Here is a 25997-nt window from a genome sequence, read left to right as displayed (position 1 = left end):
ACTACTGGTGAATCCATGAAGTGTTTGTGAGTGGATTGTGTTGCCACTGTTGAGCTATGAACTAAACTGGTGATTTCCTGACAACACAGATGGGATTTACTCCAAAGAACAATTTCTAAACAGGCCTACTTCCCCCATTCCTTTCTTTTCCATTACCTCTGGTGGGTGGTGGGCTAGAAGGGAGGTTAAAGCATTTAAGAACATAATACTTGATACTTTAATACTTAAAATTAGGCTTTGAAAAAAAATTAAAGGTACAACGCCCCCCCCCAAATAAATGCAAATTACAAGGCCCAGAAAACTCCTATACCTTACAAAATTTACAATACCATTGCCAAGGTTATATTCATAATCACCAGTAACAATCACCAGAAAAGGAGACTCTCCCACAGAGCTGCAGCTTTCATGGTTGGTGGTTTGAATGTGCTTGGCTCATGGGAAGTGACACTATTAGGAGGTATGACCTTATTGGAGAGATATAGTCTTGTTAGAGGAAGTGTGTCACTGTGGGGGATGGGTTTAGAGATCTCCTCCTTTTATGCTCAAACTCCATCCAGTGTTGAAAGAGACCCTCCTCCTAGCTGCCTGCAGAGGAGAGTCTTTTTCTGCCTGCCTTTGGATCAAGATGTAGAATACTCAGCTGCTTCTAGAGTAGCATGCCTGCCTGGATGCTGCCATGCTTCCCACCATGATGATAATGGACTGAACCTCTGAAACTGTAAGCCAGCCAGAATAAGAGTTCCCTTGGTTATGGTGGCAATGAAACCCTAACTATGCCACAAGGGCTGTCACCCTTGCTGAGGCAGGCTTTTCAGTAATACAGCTGCTTTTGAGTCACCAATGGTCTTGTCAATAACCCTAAGAAATCTAGTGCTTTACCAGCTGAAGTTGGGTGAAATCATTCTTTGGTTTGTTGTTTGTGTCCTATATGAAGTGAAAAGATATCAGTCCATGTCTCCCGGGAAAAGTTACATGAAACCTAGTTAGAGACACCCCTGTGCACTGACTTGAGTCAAAAAACAGCCCCCAAACAATTAGCATTTCCTGTTAGTCCCAACCTCAGCCTTGCCTCTGCCTGGAATATCATGACTCCATGAGATGACCTTTGATATTAGTGAAGTTTCTTCTTCATTTTTCTTCTCTAGTCTCACCTGAGACCATGAAGCCAGAGGTCCCCAGAGCCTTCTCTAGTTCCCTTTGGATTTTGATTGAGCTGGTATTAGCAGGAATGTGGGCTGGTGCCCATAGTCTCTGATGACCACACTCCTTGGGGCATTTTCCCAGTGATTCTGACATGTTTATCCTCTGAGGGTGATCTTTTCTCACGACGTGTCTTCTATCAGACTTAGACTCAGGGATAGCTGTATGACTTCTAAGGCTTAGCTATGCTTCTGGGTATGAGCATGTGGCCATCAAAAATTAAACAGGCAACAATAATAAAATCATCAATGAGGGATGTTGTGAACGTTCAAGGACCTAGTGTATATACTTGCGGTATGCTTTGCATGATGGCTTCCAGTGCAGGTGCTGAAGTGAAGATACACTCTCTGTTGATAGGCTGATCTCAGAGGGTCATCAGAAATCCATAGAGGTCCTGAGAATGATGCTCTCAGGAGGACTGCAGTCAGTGTGAAACCCCCACATGTCCTCAGTATTCCCACCGCCCAGAGGTCAGATAGCCATGCAGAGGGAGGATAGAGTCCAGAGCCACACACGTATGCTCCTGGGAAAGGCCTTCTGAGGTACAGAGCAGTGACAGATGTCACAATACATCCTCTGTTACATATTACCTGCATGTAACAACTGTTCACTATAATATTTTCTGGTCCTGAGCTGCTTCTTGGCTTTGTAGACATACATACTGTGAACAAATCAAGCCTCTCAGTCACATGGAACATCCAACAAGAAGACATACAACGAGCACGAGGAGTGACTTACAATATATGTGAACTCATTGAATTAATACAATTTTATTTCAGGATGGGGGAAGAAACAGGGGCTGGAAATCCAGGGAGGAACTGTCTCTGAGGGAGTTGCTTTGGAGTTTCTCAGAGAAATCGGTCTTCCAGGTGAGCCTGAAAAAATGACAGGAAGCCACTCTTTTGAAGAGCAGGGAGACTATGGGGGTGGGCATAGGGTGTACCAAGGCTCTGCAACTGGAAATACAGAGGTGCCTTGGAACTGACAGAGGCAGGGGAGTGGAGTGCTGGGAAGCAACATGATATTGGGAGGCAGAGGCTGATGGATGTCTTTGTGCCGTGACAGCTTGGGCACATAAAGAAGAATGGGCCAAGCAGAGTATATTAGGAGATAGAGGACCATCCGGTGTGCTCATGCATTAAACAGTTAGAGTGAGGCTGTGTCAGGGAAAGGCACATAGCACGGAGCTGCTCTACACTTCCTGCTGGGGCTGTAATTTACTAAGATAAAGAAGCCTGGGCAGGTTTGGCGAGTAAAACAAAACCAGGTTTGTGGATGGCAGTGTGGGCATGACCAGAGGCACAACCCCACGATGCTACCTTAGCTCTTCAGTCTTGTACTCAGGCAAAGCTAAGATTCTTGATTTAGCCACAGAAAAGAATCTCAGGATGAGCCAACAGGAAGTGGAGCCAGATTTTATTAAGAAGATATTTCACAAGGATTTATGTATAGGGTTAATAAAAAGAGGAGTATGGGAGGGGGTGGGTAGGCAGACTCAAGTGTGAGTGTGAGCTTCTCAAGGGAGAGTCACACACAAATGTCTTATCAGCAACCATAGAGACCATTCTGGTGGCTCTCAGTCACATCTCAAAGGGCTGCTAAGAATGCCCCTCCCCCATTCATTGGGCAGAGGTAGCACACGCCTTTGATCCCAGCACTCAGGAAGCAGAGGCAGGTGGATCTCTATGTTTGAGGCCAGCCTGGTCTACAGAGTGGGTTCCAGGACAGCCGGGACTATACAGAGAAAACCCGTCTCAAACAAATAAACAAACAAACAAACCACAAAAAAGACACCCCCACCCCGTTCCTTCTTTTTAAATACATGAGATTATCAGGTTGCTCCAGAGGTCCCTTGGAGAGAACTGTAGTCTGGTTAGAGACCGTGGGTCACAAGGGCTGCACTGGGAGACCTGATGTACCTTTGACGGTAAATGGGGATTTTTGTGAGATTCCTAAAATCTTGTGCAGATTCCTGCACGTTCTCATATAGGAAAGGAATAGGACCATCCAAGGTCAGCTTAGATCTTAAGTATGATTTATTGGTATTTTAACATTCTTATTTGAAATGCCTTCATATTAAAAAAATATTTTCTCTACATAGGCAATCTTTAATTATCCTGGAGTTCTTAGCTGTCAGCTGCTGTGAGATTCCAACAGGACTCCTGGCTGAGGGCCTCCTCTCCCTTCCTCTTCTCCCCACAAATCTGTCCTGCTTCGGGTTGACTTTCATAGAGTAAAGGCTGAATTTGGGGAGAACAAGCAGGCAGCCCAATTAGAGCCTGATCCAGGATTCCAGGTGAGAAATGAGGATGTCCCGGGATGGTAATAGGGAAACAGATGCCCCTTCTAGGCAATGAAAAGGGCACTGGGGACCAGGGTTGGAGTTCAGCGGTAGACCACCTGTCAAACATGCAAGGCCCTGGGTTCAATCCCCAGCTTGAAAAAAAAGGAAATCAGGCAGAGTTTGAAAATGCTTTTTAACCTCTCCCAAATGTTCGAGATTTCCATCTGCGAGGTGCTGAGCAGCCAGCCAGGAGGAGGAGTTCTTCTGGGAGGACACTGAAAGGAAACAGCCATATGGGGGCGGGTAGTGATGGAGAAAACAGGGTCGAAAGAGACCAGGCTGAGCCTCAGCAATTCTGGGTTCTCCCTCTGCAGCTCACTGAAACAGTGAAGAAGGTCCAGGTGCCATCTGTGCCAGGGAAATGGTATCCTGGGAAACAGATGGCTAGACAGGCATGCCCTCTGGCTGACCAGAGCCCTGCAGTCAGGTTGACCTTCCTGGGAGGTTTAGGGTGGAGTGTTCAGAGAGGCTGTGGGCATGACAGCTACAGTCCTTGTCATCATGACTTTTCCCTGTTGCTGGACCAAGGATGCTCTGCTGGGTGCATTTCTTTCTTTTGACTGCACTGTTCTCTATTGGCCCCCATTTCCAGCTTCTCAGGTTAGCAAAGGTCAGGGGCTAGTGAACACTGGAGACAGCTGTTTAATCAACCTCTGGCACGTTCAGGACATTCATTCATTCTCAGCTTGCATGTATTCCAGTGAGTACTGACTGAGCATCTGTAGCTGTAGACACTGTCTTAGGTGCTAGGGACAAAATAATTTGCAAATTCTAGACTCTGTGCTTAAGGAAAGGCAAGAGGACAAGTCACCATCCCCTCAGAGGAAGCTGAAGCAGGAGAATCATATTTGAAGCTGGCTTGAGCTATATAGCAAGATACTTTCTGACACAATAAGAGAGCAAGAGAAAAAAAAATAGACAATATGAAAAGCAGGGGCGTCTCCATTCTCGGTACCCAGACCTGTCCATGTTCATTACCAAACAACTTCCATTCCCTCCACCCGCTGGACTTTACCCATTAATTCAGATTTAAGCCAATTTCTTCAATTTTATTCCAAACGCTTAAAATGTAGGTGGAAATCCGGTTATGAAGGACACTGAGTATCGAATCTGAGTTTAGCCTTTATTCTGGGGCATTAAAGAGCCATTAAGAATTTGGGGCAGGGGAATGCCATTAGACTATTCAGACAGATCCTGCAGGGAGAAGGAGGAGGAGGAGGGGGAGAAGGAAGAAGAGGAAGAAGAGGAAGAAGAGGAAGAAGAAGAGAAAGAGGAAGAAGGAGAGACAGAAACAGGAGAAAGCTGTTGAGCCCAAAGGCAAGGAAGTCCAGAGAGTTACCTGGGATGGGGGTGGGGGCCAGAGCACAGCAAACTTCCCTCACATCCGAACTGGAGCCTTCTACACAAGGAAGAGGCAGCTCACACAGAGCAGAAGTTTCACAGCCAGCCATCGATGGGTATCTTCCACAACTCAGATACCTTCATACATAATTAATCCCCTCCAAGCAGTGTTGTCAGGAAGAGTTAAGCTTAATCTCTTTCTTATACAGATGAAGAAATGGAGATTTAGTTCCAGCGGCCCTAGACCCGCGTCCCGCCTCCACTATCCACCACAGGTACAGCAGATTCTCTGCTGATTGAATCCCGGACCTGTGTTTGCCACTGACACACCTTGTTTGGAGAAGCTGTGTCTGGTGGATCCTAATGCACAGATTCCTGGATTTACTAGCCTGTGGCAGATGCATCAGGGGTATTAGCCGACAAGCCCTGAAAGGGATCTCTGGGAGTCTGTCCCGTCTAACCCTTCTCCGGCTTCCAACCTTTGTTGCCTGGGGACAAAACGGGAAGTAACAGGCCTGGATCTGAGGGCTTCTTTTTACAGGTAGCCTCTCCCTATCAGGGGTTCTGGGAAAGGTCTTCTGTCACCTCACCTTTCCCGGGCCTGGTCTTTGTTTTTCTTGCTAGGCCAGATGAGATCGAGAGAACAAGTCCGCCATCTGCTGGGCGTATCATGCAAGTTCCAGCTGCATCCAGCTGAGAAGCAGGCAGCAATTTCCTTCCTGTTTGGATTTTAGGCCTTACAGGCTTTTGAGTCACCTCTGAAGAGTACCCTCTTGGCCACTTGACCAGTGACATCTTTTATGAAATTAATCCCAGAGACAGGCTGTCACTTTAGCTGGAAACTCAGTACGGACAGGAACTGCCACCATCCGGGTACTCAGGTTGTAGGATGACGGGTCTGGTGAGGGAGAAAAGTACACAGACCATTCACATTTGGCATGACCACAGAAACAATGTGGAAGATCAGGCAGAGGAGAAAGCCCACTGGGGCCTTTCCCAAGCATTCAGGGCCAGCAAACTCTCCTCGGAGATTAGGGTTCTCTGGCATCATCCCTGTACTACTGTTAGCAAACTATTTTTTTTTTTCTCAAACAAGATCGGACTGTATAATAGTCAACAGTATGCAGTTAAGAATGATCAGGAATTATCAGGATTTGGAAGTCAGTGGATTCAGGCTCAGAACAGTCTAATGGCTTAAAAACCTTCCAAGTGCTAGATGACCAATAGTTTCTAGATTAAAACATAAGGAGTTGGAGAGATCGCTCAGTGGTTAAGAGCACAGGCTGCTCTTCCAGAGGACAATTTCCAGCAACCACATAGCAGCTCACAACTGTCTGTAACACCAGTTCCAAAGGATCTGACACCCTCACACAGACATACATGAAGACAAAGCACCAATGTACATAAAATAAAACTAAGTCGATAATTTAAACACACACACACACACACACACACACACACACACACACACACACCCAGCCATCCTGGTCTACAAGAGAGTTCCAGAACAGCCAGGGTTATACAGAGAAACCCTGTCTTGAAAAACCATACCAAACAAACAAACAAACAAAAATAAACAAAAACAAAAGAATGTAAAAGGAATGATAATGGATAAAAGTTCCTTGCCTGTGGTAACATTCTCACCACATTGGACTCACATCTTGGAAATTTGTGAACAGCAGGCCAGAGAGTTTGACTAGCAATACCTGGACAGGGTGCCTGTGTGTGCAGAGACCTCACTGAGTGGCTGGCTCTCCTGAGAAAAGGAAGGCAAAGGACGGTTAGGATCCACAGAGGATGCAAGGCAGGGCTGATCTAGGAGAGGTTGAAGTCACCACACTCACTCAAGGCAAACTTAGGTCACCAGTGGAAGATGACAAATTTTCTTCTGCTACTGAATCGGCAGCATTGAGGAGACGTGCAGATAGTCAAGTGCTTGCTGTCCAAGCACAAGGACCTGGTTTTAAATCCCCAGAGTTCACATGAAGAAGCTGGGTGTGGTGCCACATCCTGTGATCCCTGGAACTCACCGGCCCATCTGCCTTGCATGTTGAAGGCTGGTTCAAACCCATGTCTCACATGCACACAGACCCTCCAACACAGCCTCATCCAGCAGCAGGAAGACTGATGGCGTTGGCTCAACACCTGATCTCCTTTATCAACCTCTGGGGTCTGGGTGGTCTGAAGGAGGTGAGCTCTGAGGAAAGCAGGTCTCAGCTCTGCTGACTCACTGTTAAGAGCCCAGAGGCTCTGTTGATCCTGGCATGGAAAGGCAGGCTGGCTTTCTGGAGTGAGATATGCCTACGGTAGCCTCAGTGACAGACACATTGATCAAGACTAAGCTGTTTGCCTCTGTGCTGTGCAAGTGGAATGTGGTGGCCAGCCAGGAGCACTGTCACCCCAGAGATGAACTGTTACCCTTTGATGGACAGTCTTTACCCCATATATTCCTACACCCTGGGGAAGGGGCTTTACACAGAGCTGCTCATCATACAGAGTGGTACCAGAAAATCACCAAATCAAGAACCGCCTTAGAGATCAATGGGAGGGAAGAGGTTCTTCTGAAATCGTATTGACCCAACCAGAAATATAGTACCAGAAAACAGTCTATCCTTGCAAACACAGCAAACAACAACAACACAATCAAGTCCCTTACACAAGCAGATTATGTAAGGGCACCAGACATTTGCTGACTTTTCCAGGTAAGCTCAGAGTCAGGTAAGATCATACCAGTGTCATTGCATTCAAATAGAATATCCAATCTCCCAGCTCCAATACAGGGCTCCTTGTATTAAGTTCTTATGAATGACAATGGGTGGTGGGAACCTGAGAAACAGGAATGTGAGGCCTCAGCAGGTTAAAGGAGTGGGAAGGGAAAAAGGGATGAATTCCAGTCAAGGCTGAATCCTACTTGAGAACAGCAAGGGACTGTCAACATGAAGTAGTGGGCTGGGGGCTGAGGTCCATGACCTGCTGTGGAATGAGAATTATGAAATAGTCTGTTTCTACACACAGGATCAATAGTCTCTCTCTAAGTGTGACCCCGAAGAATTCAGGTCAACAGTTTTAAGAACAGCCTACTGCTCCTTATTTTGTAACCCTATACCCACAGCTTACTGTAGCTCTTAGGCCTCTTTAGAGAAGTTCCTCTGTGCAGTAGACAGTGGTTAGTGCAAAATTCACGAGTGGCTGAAGTGCAGTGTTTGTGGAGTTCTCAGTCATAAATAGGACATCTGTATTACACCCCCCACCGTCAAGGCTCAGGGACCACTGCAGTGTGGACAGGAAGACTAAGAGCCAAAGGTCAGAGGGGACCAGACTCAAAGTCTCTTCTGGACACGACAGGACCCTGTGCTGATGAACTCGTAACAGCTACGGTTGCCAGGACAAGATCCATCCAGTCACAATCCAGAAGGGGCCGGGGATCATAATCTCCCACCTCTAGAGATATTGACAAGTAACAGCTCCTGCGAGAGGAAGAGTCCATTTTAAGGCCCCTGTTAAGTCAACCGTCTACCAAGAAATGACCCTACAACCATAAGTGTATAGAGAGCACACATTTGACTTAATAGGTTATCTTTAAACAACAAAAGACAAAAAAGAGGACACCAAGTTGGGAAAGGATGGAGAGGTGGGGGATGGAAAGGGGTATAAATTTGATCAAGATGCATTGTATGCAATTCTCAAAGAATTAATAAAAGTATTTTTTATGAGATCGGGTTGCTCACCATGAGCTTTATCTTGACTTCCCAGCAGCTCACTGGGTAGCCAGAGGTTAGATTTCTTATCTTTCCTGCAGATTCAGATTTTCCAAACCAAGCTGGTTAAAGATCTTCATCTCTTGCAGTCCTGTATCTCAAGAGAGCAAGCTAAAGAAACCTGGCCCCAAATCCTAATGAGGCCATTTACCAGCAGGTGACTGAACCTCTGTGAGCTAGCTGTCTTATCCATAAAGGGAGGAAAACAGCATCCATCCTCATACCAACCCTACTGGGTAGACAATGCAACGGCTGCCCAGAGCGTCCTACTGCTGTTCCTATTAATAGTGAAAGCTAACGTTATTGAGCCTATGAGTTGTCCCAGTGCTAAGTGCTTTCAGCTGTGCGATACTATTTAATCTCCACAGTCCTCTTACAAGGAAGACACAATTATGTGTCTACTTAATTTAAAAAGGAAGGGAAGGAGGGATGGAAAGGAATTTATCCTTAGAGGTCAAACATGTTGTCCATCAAGAAGCAGAGCTGTCTTCCCAGACTGGCTGCCTGGCTGCCAAGCCTCTATTCTTCACCAATGGTGCTGCTTCCTGTGCGCACACACACACACACACACACACACACACACACACACACACACCAGTCAGGCTGCACTGTGCTACATCGGGGATCACTGTTCTGTGGAGATATGGAAGGGGAAAAGGACAAGGGGTCCTATGACATGTGAGGCACATGAGACAGATGTTCTTGTGAGGCTACACTCTCAGGAATGTCTCCACTGACCGTTGACTCTGGTTTTTTTGTCACATGATAGATGACAGCAGAGAGTTGTAAGGTCCATGTACCTTGTATCACCTCATACCATGCAGTTGTGAGCTTCACTTGGAAGATGTTGACGTCATTTACCCACATGAGAGTTAGACAGGGCTGAAGATGTAAACTCAAATAAAAAGAACCACAACCAGAATCATCACTGTTATTTATTTCCAATCCTTTCTACATTTTAGTCCAGGAATAGTGGCAAATAGTATGTTCCAGCTTTCCAAATTGGAGCTGTGGCCCAGCAGGGCTGCAAACTCAGAGAAGGGTCTGAGGGCCATGCTGTTATCTGTCTGCTGACTTCTCTGATGGGGGAGTAGGCACTGCTGGCATCACCCCTAGTTCCCTCCATGTATTCTAGGGCTGGAAATGAGCTCAGCTGAGCTAAGCTGGAGGTAAACTCCTTAGGAGAGAGCCACAGCAGCAGCACAGGCCTGTTCCGTTCTCCACAGCAGCAGCACAGGCGGCTGATAAACATGTTCCTTCACACTGCCACGGCTGGCCGTAGTTTAGCGCCACACAGGGCCTTCTCAGAGATGGAGGCTTCTGCTCATCCTCAGGAAAAACAAAAGGAGGAAGAGAAGAGAGGAGCAATGGGCGTGGGCTTCCATTCCTCCGCTGTGCCTTCTGAGTAGCAGCAGGCCCTCCCCCCCCAACCCCTGCCCCCACTGTCTGCTCAATGCCAACCTCTGCTGACAATCACACCTTCGCAGGCCGGGAGCTGGTTGCCTTATTTATTAGCTACAACAGAAAGCTGGTCCCGAATGCGACCCAGCCCATCTAACATGGTGTCCAGCGTTTCTTTGCTCAGCTCCATGGTCACAGCCGAGATGGAGGGTTTTTCTCCACACAGACTAGGATCCTCCTGGATCTGCAAGAAGAACATGGCCCAGAAAGTCAAAGCTGCCTGTCTTTGTTTCTCCCTGGAAGTGAACCCTATTCAGTTCCTTGGGCTCCTAAAGAGAAGTTGCTATCGAGTGCAGCAGAGAATCGTGGCCTTTCCTTCTTTAGCAGAGGGTAGGGAAGGAGATGCTCTGAAGGCCTGGGTCACTTTCCTTTTACACGCTATGGGTGAGCGAGGCTCGCTGACCTCCCTGATACTGGGTCTCAGAACTCAAGTGAGGAAACACTACATGTTCATACCACACGTTGACAAGTGGGCTCTATGGCAACCGGACACAGAAAAGTTTCATTTAAAGCTATTTGGTCTTAAAAAGAGGAGATGAAATGTTACTGTAGTTTGAAAGGGACCTGTTAAAGATACTTCTTCACCTTCGACAGAGGTTGAGTTGCTGGGTGCCTGGGAAAGTGGTTGAAGCACGGCCCTCCCAATTTTAACTCCCAAATCCTATAAAATGGGTGGGCATGGACCATTATGATGTTCAGAAAAGAACAGTAAGGTGAAGATAATGGCACAGGGCATGTGACTGTGGAGGAGGTGCTGGCCATTCAGCTGCCAAGGGCGGCTTGGGCTGTGCTGCAGCAGGGGTGACCCAAGTCTACTGGAAAGGAAGCTAGTGAGAGACTGCCCATCTGAGGGGTCCCGAGGGCTATCTGACATCTACATGCGGAACCCTGCTGGTAAAGATGGACACCTTTAGACATTAGCACATCATCTAAAAAACAATACCACATTCTGCATCTGTCCTCCTGGAACTTCTGCTTTTAGCAACTATCTTATTATGACCATGTTAAGTCAAGATGGGCCTACAGGTGTAACTTGTATGAGCACCACATGTGGAGGGGGTAGCACTATTATTTTTACTTTGCTGGTGTTTTAGATGACTGGGGGTGGGGGGAGGCCAACTCACTCATTCCCTTTTGCCTCCTGAGGAGCTTGACACTGGGCATACCTTCATCTGGAGCAGGCAGGTGGGGACAGCCATGCGGCTGATGTTGTCAGAGGAGGTCTTGATATCCACTCTCCAGTCCAGGTCCACCAGGCGTGGCAGTGAGACTGTGGAGGGGACAGCTTTGGTCAGAAGTTATATTCTACCTGTCTCTCCCAAGCTTCTCTTACATGACAGGTAGCTATAAGGAATGTATACACACAGTATGTTTGACTACAGGCAAGTCTCAGAAAGAGACAGGAAGGATCTAAGACCCACAAGCTGTGTGCCTTACACACGGCTTGGTGCCACCTGTCCTTAGCACCGACTCCCAGTGGGCGCATCTCCGGATGCTTGCACTCCAGGTGTTGGGGCAGAATGGCAAGTGACACAAGGTAGAGATGCAGCCATGGCCTGAGTTGTAGAGGAAGGGCAACTTCAGGAAGCCCCTCACTTGTCTAACCCCGGAGCCTGCTTCCTCATCTAGAAGCCTGGACGGCAGGGTTGCTGGGAGGGCTTGATGAGTCTGCTCTGACACAGAGCTCCAGTTCTGTGAGTGGCTCAAAGTGAGTGCAAGGGCAGTCACTCAGCACGTTCTTACACAACCATCTTTCCTCTTTGCAAATCGAACACACACATGTAATTTCATTGTTATTATCCATTTTACTTGGTAGTGTGTTACCTAAGGTCACTGTTGTATGCATGTATGTTGAGCATGTCCCACCTGATACCCACTTCTTTCTCCTCCTCCTGCTCCTATTAGCCTGCTCTGCTCCCTCTTCATTTTTGTCTTAACTGAGATACACACACACACACACACACACACTTTAAGTACTTCACTTTCTACTTGGGTGCTTCTGTGTTCTTTAGCAACCCCCTTTATCATAACATCAGTAATAGTAGTAACAGTGGTGATAATAATAATGTGAAATTTAAAGGTACAACACAGAGTCCCCACTGGGACTACTATAGCTCTCTGATCTGTGGTTAAGTTCTTGGCTGGGGGACTCAGAGCTGGCACTGAGGAGCAGGGCAGGGGAGAGGCAGGTGCCTCAGTACTCACTCTGGTTCGCTTGGGCTTCGGTTCTCCAAGTCGATCTGTTTAAGAAGGAAAGATGGAGAAGAAACAATGGGAACAACGAGGGTCCCCAGCTTGTGGCCTCTTACCAAGAAGGGCCTCAGAAACCCCTCCCTTCAAAGGCAGTGTTTCATTGTTTTGCAAAGCTCGAATGGCAAGGCCTAGGCACTGCTAGTTTTCATAGTTTAGGGAAACAAAACAAAACAAAACAAAACAGACCAACATAAAAAGTCATAAAAGGGCAGTGGCCTTAAGACTGGACCCGAGTTCAATCTGTGGGACCTATACAGTCAAAAAGAGAGCTGTCCTGCAGGCTGCCCTCGGACCTCCGTGTCACCACAGCATGCCCTGCAGCCCTCCAAATAAATACATGTAATACAACAGCATTAAAGAAAAATAGAAAGCTTAATGTGCTGCAGTCTTCTTACTGGTCTCAAAGACAAAACAGCAAAGGACAATTCACTCTCCCTTCCCTGAGCACCTACTGTGAGTGCCACATCTTACATAAACACACCACACATGCTGGAGCAAGTAGCATGAGAGTGAGGTGCCAAGCAGTCAGAATAAAATGTGGTCACGTGTGAGAGTGAATAACAACAATAAATAAACAACAAGGCCCTTGGTAAATATTACCAGTTTCTGCTGCTGGGCCCTTCATGCTGACAGCTAGACAACAATCACTTCTACTTAAGACTCGTGCTGAAAAACATCTTCCCAGCTTAGAAGATATAGACAATGCACAAAAGAAATAAAAATGACCAATAAGCTCAGGAAAAAGATATTCAATATTTCTAATATCAAAAAACTTAAAAGCTAAAATGAACTGGGGAACATAAAGAAACCTCAGTGCTTTGAGGCCAAGCGGTGTGGTGCATGCTTGTAATCACAGCAGCAGGCACGACAGGCTCTACATGCAAGGCTAACCTCGGCTACACTAGGAGACCTAGTCTCACACAAACAAACAACCACCAAAGAAAGAAACAACAAACTATGTTGGAGCAATGCTTTGGAGACAACTTGACAATATAAGGCAAAACCCAGTATGTCCCAGCATACACATGACCTTTAAGAATCTGCATACATAACAAAGTTTCTATCACAAACTGTTTTGGGAGAAACTGCCAATATCTTAAATGGCTAACCTTAAGGAATTTTAAAAAATGACACTGAATTCCTCCATGGACTAGAATATACTTTACATTTAACTATTAAAAATAACCCTCAGGTCATTTACTGAAGTGTCATCGATATTAATACGGTTTGCTGGAAATACATAAGCTCTAAAATGGCAAGGTCCTGTTTGTTAAAAACAACCCCAAAAGATCAGCTTCTCCATATGTATGCAAAGACAAACAGTCAGGTTCTCATCTTCAAGCCAGGAGTGGGAGCTCACGCCTGCAGTCCCAGCATTTGGGAAGTGGAGGGAGAAGGATTACAAGTTCAATGTTATCCTTGGCCAGAAAGGGAGTTCAAGGCCAGTCTCAGCTACATGAGACTCTTCTTCAAATAACAGAAAGAAGCAAAGAGATGAGCGGCTTTCCATTAAAGAGTGGACGCAACTAACTTCTGGGTGTGGGTCACACGGTCTTGTTTTCTTTCATCATTTATCATATTACAGTAAGCATTTTTAACCACAAACTTACATTTCTAGAATAGTAACAACAAGGAGTATGAAAGTTTGCGGGGACTCTCAACACACACTTACATGTGCTCCAGGATGATTTTTGTCAGCAGGTTTTTGAGGTTTTGGTGGAAATTTTCTGGAAAAAGAGCCAGAATCGCCTCAGCAGAGGACAGGTCACGGAAGGCCACCAGCCTAGTGAAGTGGTGCAGAGCCTGGAGCAGCTGTAGGACAGACAGGGCAGCCCTGTATATGAAGGGTGGGGCAGACAGGGGGGAAGGGGTGGAGCTCTGTACACTCACCCCAGGGGCACACTTCCACAGTCACATTAATGAGTTAACTGCAGTGTGGGGGCCTCCGTAGCACATGCTGACACTCAGTATGACTCTGCTAGTTCACAGGTCCTTTTAGAAGACAGAGGCAGCTGCCTGACATAGGAAGCCATCAGCTTGTCAGAAACTTGTTAGTTGTGGGCAAAGGGATAATATATCTTTTTGCTTTCTGCGGAAGAATCTGACCTCCACTTAACTTTGTGATGCTGTTTCCCTGGTAACCTGAAAGAAGTGGAAAGCCAGCTAGGTTACTAGGCAACCCTGCACCGGCCCAGTGCCTCTGGACTATGAGGACTGTGTAAACACTAGGGCACACTTCCCTGAGTGAGGCTGCACCCTCCTTGCAAGAATCTAAACCTGTGCTTATTGAGTTGTTAGAGGAGATACTGGTTCCCCTGGAGAGTGGGCTTCAATATGGGGTGGAAGGCGTCTCATGTCCTTGTCCTTAAGCTGTTACCTGGAAGATCAAAGAAAAACAGTTCCTGCCCATCGGTGTGACTCCCTCTGTGAAAAGGGAGTCTTGGACCCTGCCTCGCTGTGTTCCCACCTTATATTCTTTGCAGGCACTGCACATCAAACCCAGGGCTTCTGCACAGCGGCCAGCATTCTATCAGTGAGCTATACTCCCAGCAAACCATCCCATGTCCTTGTAGATCTGCAGCAGAATATAACTTAGATTTCACTTATGAATTTAACGATGTTTAGCTGAACCAAAGAAAGCTGTTTCTCCTTTGCAGCTTTATCTGCTAGCATGGACGATGTCTTGACTGTGAATGGACACAACCCAGAAACAAAGAGAAGTGAGGCTTGCAGCTAGTGGGGTGGGGGTTAGCATTCAGCAGTAACCACTTCATCAACATGCTTTGTAATGAGCTTGTCTCCATTCTCTATGGTTTCCCCACTCCTTCCTCTGCTTTTCTAGAATCACCCAGCTGTGCCCAAGTCCTGGCTTCAGCATTTATTTTAAGGGTATCCAAACTAAGTCTTCAATCTTACTTCTGCCTTTTACTTTCCTGTAGTTGATTTCCATGAAGAAAGCTCTAGATTAAAAAAAATAATGACAGTAACAGCACCATTTGGATGAAGATACCTAGCCAAGCATATGCACCCTGGATGGACAAACCATCACTGCTATATAACTTAGCTTGAGACACACTGGCCTCCTCTTAGCTACCTGATGAAAATCATATGAGCTGAGCAGAAGACCTGCAGGGGCCAAGAAAAGAGAGGGGGTATAGGGAGCACAGAACCCCTGGGGGAGCCTGATTGAGCCCAGCAGTGGGTACTCTCTAATGCCACTCAGGCCTTGGTGCCTCAGCATAAAGATGTCCCCACAAGGTCTGTGCTCGGCTGCCCAGCTCACAGCTCATCAGCACCGCAAGTCACATGCTGTGCACAAAAATCACAAAAGATCATTTTTTTTTACACACTGCCTAGGCAATAAGTCTGAAATGAACGTGGCCTGGAACTCTGGTTATTTCTCATAAGGGGGCTTATGTGTCATAAAGAAAGGCTCAAAGACAAAGGCCTTAGAGTTCATTAATATTTTTAAAACTCTGTCTGAAGTTTGCTACAGTGTCAACTGATGTGTAAGGAGAAAAGGTCTTTGGACGTTCACCTGACTGGGGAGTCAAGAAAAAGGTTAGTAAGTGGTACTGGCTGTGGCACAGGGCTCTTCTCACCACACTTACTTGCTCTGCCTCCTCCTGGGTCACGGACAAGCTGGAACATGTATTATCCAGGAGTTTTTTTGAATCAAGGGCTGAACTGGAGAAGCTTTCTTGGCACAGTTGTCTGACAACATCTTTTGAGGAGGCCTAGGAATTAATTTACAGATAGTAAACACATAGAGTTACAGTCTGGAAATATTTGTGTTGGTTATTTTATGACACTTTTGAGAGTTTCTTAATGCTTACAGCTCACAGGACACTTTGTTCCTGGGAAGATGGATGTGCCTTTCCAGATTCTTCCTTTGGAGATCAACTAATGTCCCTGGGCACTTAGGGAAAACAAACTTAACTGTGCATGTGGGCAGAAGCCAGACCTGCTAGGATAAGGCTCAGGGAACAACATGGGTGCTGAGGTTCTCGGGTGCCTCACTGATCCCAGACCTTGCCCTAAGGGGCAGCATCCTAAGATGGAAAACTTTTAGACAACAGCTACTCTACTTCAGCCAAAACCAACTATCACATAAGAAACTATGAGCACATATCACCAGGACCAGCAACGGCTGAGAGTAACTGTGAGAAGCAAGCCCTGTGATGCTATATCCTGTGTGTATCCAGGAGGGATGAGGGGGGAGCTGGGACCTTCATTCCTACTGGCCTGTAACAAGCCACGCTACTCTGTGGGAATCTGGACTTCCATTTCCAATGGAATTAATGAGGTAGCACTTTGTTTTCTCTTCAGTGACAAAATATTGACCAAAACCAACTTGGGGAGGGAAAGGTTAATTTGGCTTACAGGTTATAGTCCACGATCAGGGGGAGCCAAGGCAGAAACCTGGAGGAAGAAACTGAAGCACAGGCTTCGAAGGAGCAATGCTTACTGGCTTGCTCAATACGGCTTGCTCAGCCCACTTTCTGCTTTCTTTCTTTCTTTTCTTCTTATTTATCTTTATTTTTTTTTATTGGATATTTTATTTACATTTCAGATGCCATCCCCTTTCCCCGTTTCCACTCCCTAGAAAACCCCTATCCCATGCCCCCTTCTCCTTTTTGCTTTTATACAATTTTTTTTAATGTTAACCAAAGGTTTTATAAGTTTGGTAATGCTCAATATCAATCAGAAGTGTAACCCAATACCCAACCTAGATATATCAACTATCTTAGACTGGAGGAGACATGTGAACATCTGCCTCCCTGTTCCCTCCCAACCCCCCTCCCCCCCGTCACCTAGCTCCTCCTCTCCTCCTCCTCTCCTTACTCCTCCTCTTCCTTTCCATACTTCTCCTACCTTAGCTCCTCCTACATATCACCCTTCCTGTAAAAATAAAACTTTTCTCTCAAAATACAATTAGAGCATAACTATACCAATTTGTGTCAGTAAGGTGCAAGATAGACCTAATACCCAGTCCATCATTTTGTTGACTAACCAGAACCTCTGTCATCTCTCCTAACTAAAAGACTTAGTTCTAAACCTGGCTCTTTTCTTGGCTTTAGAATGAATGTCAGCTGAAAACCATCGTCTCTCCCTTTCTGCTTTCTTATACAACTCCAAGATCACTTTCCCAGGGTGGCACCACTCTCAGTGGACTGGGCCTCCCACATCAGTCATTAATCAAGAAAATGTCCTACAGGCTTGCCTATAGGCCAACTGCATAGAGGCATTTTCTCAAACGGGGTTCAGTCTTTTGAGATGACTCTACTTACTTTGTGCTTTTGTCAAGTTGACGAAAGACACCCCAACTCTCTATATTAGCAGTGTTGGGAAAAGCCAGCTACAACAAGATTTAAGCATTATACAGTCTCAGAATGTAACAGGAACATGTCCAGGTTCTAATAGAAATCTGCATGTGACCAGGAGCCAGGGAGGCCTGAAGAATAATGAAAAGGGGAAATGGGCAGACAGATGCCACCGGAGGCTGAGGAAGTAAGATTACAAGCTGCAGGTCAACTTGGGCTGCATCATGTCTCAGAAGACAATGTTAAGATTATCTGACCAATATTTTGATGCAGTTATGATTGTAATATTCCAGTATTTAAAAACATGCCAGAAACAAATGAAAAGACTGCCAAAAATAGAAGGCAATAATAATAAAATGGAAACCACCAGAGATACAACCCAAACGCTCAGAAGACCAAAGCAGCGAAGAATCAATAGATGGAAGAAAGCCGTTGTATGACATTACCAGTCTGAGCAGAGGGAAAATGGACTAAAACTAATCAATAAAGCATGGGGGGCTTGCAGGGCTTCCCCAGAGATCTAACAAGTGTATCACTGAAGTCATGGAACAAGATAAAAATGGAAATAGCAGTTAGACAGACAGACAGACAGATGACAGATAACATTTAAGAAAATAGAACACATTATTAAGCTTTCTAAGTTTAACCACAGACTTAATGGTAAATATTTCAAGAACCTAAGTGAACCCTAAAGAGTATAATTTAACAACCTCATACCAAGAGACACCAGAAATTAAACCTAAAAAAAAAAAAAAAAGACAAAAAATTGTAAACATTACAAGAAACACTCAGAATAACAATGGCTTTCATGTGGAAACTCAAGAGAGGCAGGAAAGCATAGTTCTCAGATGCAGGACAAACTGTCAACCTACAACTCCCAGCTAGTGAAATATTTATCAGGAATGAAAGAAAACCAAGACAGTGCGGCAGAAGATCTGCTGTGAAGGATGACTACAGCCAGGTTTTTTTTTGACAAAAAAGGAATGACAGAAGTGTGGGGAGCCACAGCGACCTGACTGAAACCACCTTGGGTCACCACTGCATACTGCCCTGAGCAACCCTGGTCTCTTTCCCCTCAGTTTCCCAGCATCCTAGGGACACACAGAACTGTTAGAGTGGTATGTGAGCTTCACAAGCTGATCCTGTCACCATCAGCATCAATGATATGCCTGACACTTTTCTTTAGTCTTCTCCACCCTTCTGACTATGGCAGTCAGTGCTTTTATAGACTCTCCTACGCCACAAAACAGAAAAGAACAAGCAAAGATGTAAAAAAAAAAAAAAAAAAAGTACACATATTCTATATTACATTTGAAGGATAAAGTAAAAATTATAATACTGTTTGGTGGAGCTTTAAGTGTAATGGAAAAATAGTTAATGTGAATATGTTATAAGAAGACTTCATCCTGAGATACAATAATGACACTGACAGACTGTGATAAACTATCTACACACAGTGTGACTGGAAAGGCTCTATTAAAAAGTACATCAGAACCCTAGATAGTATAGAATTCTGTGTTCACATGTGAATGTGTGTCTGTATGTATATGCATCTGTGTGTATGTATGCACATGCATGTGAATGAGTATGTGTATATGTGTCTGTGTGTATGTGTCTGTGTGTATGTGTCTGTGTGTATGTGTATATGCATATGTACCAGTGTATGTAGAGGTGTGTATGAGCGTGTGTATATATCTGTGTGTTTGTGTGCATATGTGTGTGTGTATGTGTGTGCCACTGTGTACAGGAATGTGAGTGTGTGTACACAAAGATATTCAGTGTTCTGCTTCATTACTCTCCTCCTTATTCCCTTGAGACAAGGTCTCTCACTGAAGCTGGAGCTAGGCTGGCAGCCAGAAGCCTGGAGACCTCCCGTCCTTGAACTCGACAGTGCTCTCATTACTGGTAGCTGTGTGGCCATGTATAGCTTTTTAAGTGAGTGCTGGACATTCAAACTCTGGTTCTCATGCTTGCATGGCAAGCACTCTTACCCATTCAGCCATCTCTCTAGCCCTCAAAATAGAATTCTTTTAAAAATGAAAGAAACTGACTTCAATAGTCTAACTAAAATAAAAAATTGGCACAGTAGATGAAAAATATTAAATGCTAAACATAAGAATCTCCTTTCGAGTATATGGGCAGGCAACAGGTAAAAGATGGATGAATGGAGAATGCCATTCAAACATTAATCAAGGGAATGCAAGAATGGCCACACTGAAGCCAGATAAAGCATGCTCTGCAAAAAGGAAACTATCAGGACCATATTATAAAATCCTTCAAGATTCTATCCACTAAAAAGACATTCAGAATGAGTACGCACCCAGCAAGAGGACTGCAAACCGCAAAGCAGTAACTGACAAAAATGTAAGGAGAAGCAGGTGACTTCCCAAACACTATGGGCACAGCAACACCCCTCCTTCAGCTAACGACAGAACCAGCCAGATATGAAACAGGATACAGAAGAACTCAGCAACACCATCCATCACTCTAATTGACATCCGTGCAATACTTCCCCGGTAAGAGGACAGGGGGTGAGTGAAACAAAGAGCTGGCAGTGACGAGCCAGACAGCGAAAGGCTAAGGGGAGCTGCACACAAACCCGACGGCTCCCACAAATTGACCAATTACTCAAAACCACCATCGTGGCACCCTCATATGAAACAGATATGTGACGGCTGTCACTACTCAGGAAATTGAATCCACAACGTTAACGCAGAAAAAGAAATCTCTAGACCAAGACATTTCTCACTGAAGAATTCTAACAAACATCTCAAGATTAAAAATATCAATTCTATAAATCTCTTTTAGAGAACAGAGGAGAGGGGAACAGTTACCAATGTATTTTATGTGTAAAGTTACCTTAATATTCAAACCAGACAGTTTGGATATTACAGATCAGCATCCTCTCATAAAAACTGACACAGAAATGCTCACCAAATATTAGCATATAGAAATGTACAGCATATCAAGAACATATAAAAGGGATTATACACGATGGGCAGACGGGATTTATTCCAGGGATCTAAATCTGGCTAAATATTTGAAAATTTATATAACTCAGATTTTTAACAGATCAAGGGAGGTGGGCACATACCTTAAAGCAACAAAATGTTTGATAAAATGAAACATTAGGACTTTAAAAACCTAAACAAACAAACAAACAAACAATCCTCTCTACTAGGGTGACGGTTTGGGAGTAAAGAAAGGCAAGTACTGCAAAGCCTGAGGACCTGAGTTCAATTCCGAGAACAGACACTGTGGAAGGAGAGAACCAACTCCTGCAAGTTGTGTTCTGGTCTTCACACCAGCACCATGGTGCACAGGAATGTGCACGTGCGCACGCGCGCGTGTGCACACACACACACACACACACACACACACACACACACACACACATACACACACACACACTGCCGAAAAACCCTAAAACATTGCCAAAACCTACTGTAAGTGAATTTAACAAGTTTGAAAATATAAAATCAACACACAAAAGTCAGCTTTACTTCTACAGACACCCCTTAATGGGAGGACAGCCATCCTGCCTTTAAAATGCCCTAATTAGCATCTGCAAGCAAAGTAGTGTGGACCAAAGAGAGTAATCCTGTGGGACACACTGGGACACACTACAGCTTCCACAACAAGACATTTCTTCTCTGTTGAGGAGGAGGTGCGAAGGGTGGAAGGCAGGTTCAAGGGGAGGGGGAGATGAGTGGGACTTGGGTGCATGATGTGAAATTCACATAAAAGCAGGAAAATGTTTTTTAAAATATCCTAATGGGGGTCGGGGGGGCGGCGCTGGAGAGATGGCTCAGTGGTTAAGGCTGCTATTCCAGAGGACCCAGATTCAATTCCCAGCACCCATATGGTAAATTACAACTGTCTGTCACTCCAAGATCTGACACTCTCACACAGACATGCGTGCAGGCAGAACACCAATGTACATACAATAAAATAAGTAACTACTTTAAAAATACCCTAACTAGAAAATACATATAACACATCTAACCTATGGAATGTCATGGTTTGGTGACAGTTCCTGAATAGCACTTTTTTTTTTTTTTTTTTTTCACTGAATGCTGCCTGGCTCACTGGGTGCTGAGGAACTGCTACCTGGCATCTCCAGCATCTTCCCTAGATGCTGCAAGCCAGGTGATCCAAATCCAACATATCATTTTGATCCAATGCTTTTACTTTCAAATTATTGTAAGGTAAAACAATCAAAAGTCGAACCATCTTAATTTGGGCTCTATCTGTCCAAGTAATGGACATATAGACATAATTTTAAAAGTGTCATTTGCAATTGGTCAAAGAATGAACCCTAGTACTTATGTGCTACAACTATACATTGCAGACAAAAGATCTCAGAGAAGATGAGATAAATATAAAGATAAACCAAGTTTATATTCTGGGAGATTCAATATCCTAAAGAGGGCAACTTCCCCCAATCAGCACATTTGTTCAACACAATTCCTATCAAAATCTAAGCAAGTTTGTCTTAGATATAGCCTACAACATTTAAAAATGTATAGTGAAAGGCCAGGGAGTTAGAGCAGCTAGCAGTGTTAGCAATGTGTTAGCTATGCCTGTGAATGTGTCGGGAGATGCATGTGCACATGTGTGTATAGACATGTGGAGGTGGAAGACAATCTCGCTGTGGTTCCTCCGGCCCCATTCACTTTGCTCCTTGAAACAAGTTCTATCACTGGTCTAGACCAGCCAAACAGCCAAGGCTGCCTAGCCTGCCCCAGAATCCAGCTGTCTCTGCCTTCCCGCACTAGGATTACAAGTGCACACGTCACGCCGGCTTTTTCACTTGCGGTTCAGGTAACACACTCACATCCTCATTGCTTACACATGACTTACTGATTGAGCTACATCCCCAGCCAAAGCAATTCTGAGAAAGAACAATAACGTAGGAAGAATTGGTCTGATGTCAAGATTTATTATACAGTTAGGGCAATCAAGCCTGTGTACACACAGAGGGATAAGAAGGCAGAACAGGGCAACAGAGACCCCAAAACAAACCAACACAGACATGTCCTAGGGATTCTTGAATTGCAAAAGCAATTCAGTGGAAGAAAAATCTTTTTTTTTCCCCACAAACAATCTTGAAACAATATGACATTAAAATAAGCACATTCAACCTATGTATCATACATTTTATACAAAACTGGCTCAGTGTGGATCACAGGCTCAAATACAAAAGACAGATACAGGGCTGGGGACACAGCTTAGTGAATATAGCACTTGCTGCACAAGCCGGATGACTTGAATTTGGATCCCCAGAAGGCACACAAAAGCTGAAGTAGGGCATGTGCCTGAAATCCTAGGGCTCCTGTCTGAAAATAATAGGCAGAAGAATTCCGAGACGCTCACCGGCATGAGCTTGGTGCATGTTGCAGTAAAGGATGAGAAAATCTCCAGCAAGACTGAAGGCAGAATTGACACCCGAGGTTGTTCTCTGACACATGTACACACCCACAAACACACATGTAGACACACACGGAGCCAAGAAACACTCATCAGAATTATTCAGATAGGATATACTGACAACCCAAAATGTTGATGCTGATACAGATATATGTGTAAAATAGTGCAGGTACTCTGGAAAAGTTTGGAGATGTCTTTAAATCATGTGACTTCCAGATGGCCTAGCAACTTCTTTTGTAAAAGCAAGTACTAGAAATACTTTACATATTTTTCAACAGACCAGTGAGCAAACAAATAGAATAGACTACAGAATACCTCAAAGCAATGAAAAGGATGTAGTTGTGGATACACATGATTTGTATGATTCTCTAGAGCGGTGGTTTCGCAGCCTTCCTATTGCTGCAACCCTTTAATACAGTTCCTCATGTTGTGGTGACTCCAACCATAACACTATTTTATTGCTACTTTATAGCAATTTTGCTACTGTTATGATGATTGTGACGTAAATATCTGATATTCGGGATAATTGCTATGCAATCACAAAGGGATTTCGACACACAGCTCGAGAACTACTTCTCTAGAGAATTAGGCTTAGTGAGGAAAGCCAATTCGCAAACATCATCTATAGCAAGATTTACAAAGTTCTTGAGATGAAAAATAATGACAGAAGAACGTTGAAGTGTCAAGGAGTTCTGGAAGCCGACTGCGTGCGAGCTTGGCTGTAAGACATTAAGGGGTCTTACACTGACTTGGAGCTTAACTGGATCAGTGTAAATACTACAACTGTGATATTGTTCTGTAGACATTCAGGAAGTCACCATTAGGGGACACGGCATCTCTCTGCATTATTTCTTACAACTACAGGAGACATTATAGTTGGCTTTTAATAAAGCTTATTTAAACAACAGAGAAATGAAAACGAGCTTTTGCTACAATCATGACTGGAAACCAGATGTGAACATGGATATGAAGAAGTGTTCCATTTTTTTTTTGTGGAGTTCAGAGACTGAGTAATATTATACTGTGTCCAAAGCAACACACTACTGGAAAGGCAAGTGGAGGAAGTAACCAAGGAGCTGCTGGGGGTACTGATGTCTCAGTTTGTGGTCTGGTGTTGGCTACATGAGTGTGTAGTCATCAAGAGAAGCACTCATAACTTCTGCTTTTTTCATTATTTATGTTATATATTATTTTTTAAAAGCTTACCAAGGAAAACAAAAGTGTCCCAAGACAAGCAGGCATGGAGAAGGAATGGCTCAAATCAACCATATTGAAGGGGAAAAACTGGTAATGAGAACTCTTGGTTTCTAGTCACAGCTCTGTTACACCAAGGCACTTCATAGCTATTTCTTCAGCACATACTGGGTGCCAAGTGTTCTTGTTGGGATACGCTGTGAACAATGACGTCAAAAGTCAAAGCGTTTAGGAGTAGACTGGGCTAATACGTACTACGGAGATGTATACTGGAGAGGGCATTATTTGTGTGGCTGATAATGATAGTGTCAAGAGAATCATTTCTGATCTTCAACTGGAGAAACGAAAGAAAAACAAAAAGAAACAGAAATCAGAAGAGAATACAAAGAGATTCATGGTGTTAGTTAGTAATAAGTTCTAAGAGGGAAAGCAAAGCCACTCTTCTACGGAGTAACTCAAACTTTAGGACGTCCCTAGAAGTACTAGGGTGACAAGAGAGAGAGGATTAATTTCCCTGATAGAGAGTGCATAGACCGGGATGAAATGGGGAACTGGTGACTGTCACCCAAGTGCTCCAATCCGAAAAACAACTCACGATCACTAGTTCTTGGGTGCATTTACAGCGACTATCTGATTTTTACTTTCACCTTAATACCACCTTAATTTTGTTGCTCCTGTCTAACAGCTCAGAAAGGCTGAGCGACTTTCTCAGGATCGCACAGACAAGCACAGGGTGTAGGGTGAGAGTGGAACGGTGCTCCAAGCCAGGGCCGGTTTATTCCCAGATTCTTGCTTTGCACCAAGTCCCAGACACTAAGGCTGTCGCCGCACGCGTCCCCACCCCTTCAAGGTACCTTCAGCAGGCTCTGGAGAGCCACGAAATGCTCCGCTGTCAAGGCCGCCATCTTTTGGAGTCACGTGACAGCGGGAGCAAGTGGAGCGTGCCGCGTGACCCCTCGCAGGACATGCTGGGAGTTGTAGTTCTTCCCTGTGGCTGGCGGGGGGGGGGGGGGGGGGGAATGGCGTAAGAATATTAGAATGTGCAGAGTACCCGGAAGTCTCACTCCTGTGTGACTAAACTCAAAGACCAGAGGGCCGAGGTGCTGGGAGAACTCAGATATAGGATGATTTCCAGGGAATAACTGGCTGGACTACCTAGGTCAGGGAAATTGGTTTTGCCTTTGCCCATCTGGGTTGGCTGGCTGATCTGGGGAATGCACCTGCATGCTTGGCAGACAACTTGGCAACTGAGATGTCCAGAAATGATCGTCCTACTCACCATCTGTTTTTAAATGAAGCTGTGCCTATTTGAATTCTTGGAATTCACACACACACACATGTACGCTCATATGTCTACAGTATACCCTAAAAATCACAACGCTTTAAATCATACAGTTTCTCTTCTGTTTGTGGAGAGGTAGGGGCTTGCCATTATAACTAGTCTTATCCAGACAGTCAAACTAAGTCACTTAGGATTTTTAGTAACTTTCCCGTGGTCCCAGAAAAGACCTGCTTTGAAGAGCAGCTGATTAGAAAAGGGGTTAGAAAGAAAGAAGGCATGTGAAAGGTATTACTTATCTCAGTGCTGCTCACATCTGGCATGGTCTCCTCTGTCTGCACTCTTTCCCTTGAGTCTCATGCTCTGCAAAACTCGGTGTTGAGGGTCATGCAGCTAGAAAGGGAGGACTGCTA

At 44.9% G+C, this 25997-nt stretch overlaps 1 protein-coding gene across 5 annotated transcripts; it reads right to left on the bottom strand.

Annotated features, from left to right (window-relative positions):
* Positions 1-9560: 9560 nt before the first annotated feature.
* Positions 9561-25245, bottom strand: Commd9 (COMM domain containing 9). 5 transcript variants are annotated; one of them, XM_076929335.1, is made up of 8 exons: positions 25160-25201; positions 24318-24502; positions 15969-16094; positions 14030-14169; positions 12310-12344; positions 11271-11374; positions 10123-10288; positions 9561-9972 (listed from the first exon to the last, which is right to left on the bottom strand). In XM_076929335.1, exons 2-7 carry the CDS (start codon positions 24378-24380, stop codon positions 10148-10150), a joined length of 609 nt encoding a protein of 202 aa, XP_076785450.1. In that variant the 5' UTR covers positions 24381-24502; positions 25160-25201; the 3' UTR covers positions 9561-9972; positions 10123-10147. The 5 variants fall into 5 exon arrangements, with proteins under 5 accessions (XP_076785450.1, XP_076785448.1, XP_076785449.1 ...); XM_076929333.1 differs by having other exon boundaries at positions 10105-10288; positions 25160-25200; XM_076929334.1 differs by having other exon boundaries at positions 9561-9963; positions 10105-10288; positions 25160-25200.
* Between the last annotated feature and the right edge of the window lie 752 nt (positions 25246-25997).

The sequence above is a fragment of the Arvicanthis niloticus genome, chromosome 2 (assembly GCF_011762505.2).
Source record: "Arvicanthis niloticus isolate mArvNil1 chromosome 2, mArvNil1.pat.X, whole genome shotgun sequence".
NCBI lineage: Eukaryota > Metazoa > Chordata > Mammalia > Rodentia > Muridae > Arvicanthis > Arvicanthis niloticus.
Note: the sequence above shows the minus strand (reverse complement) of the source record. Positions and strands in the feature narration are given on the sequence as shown.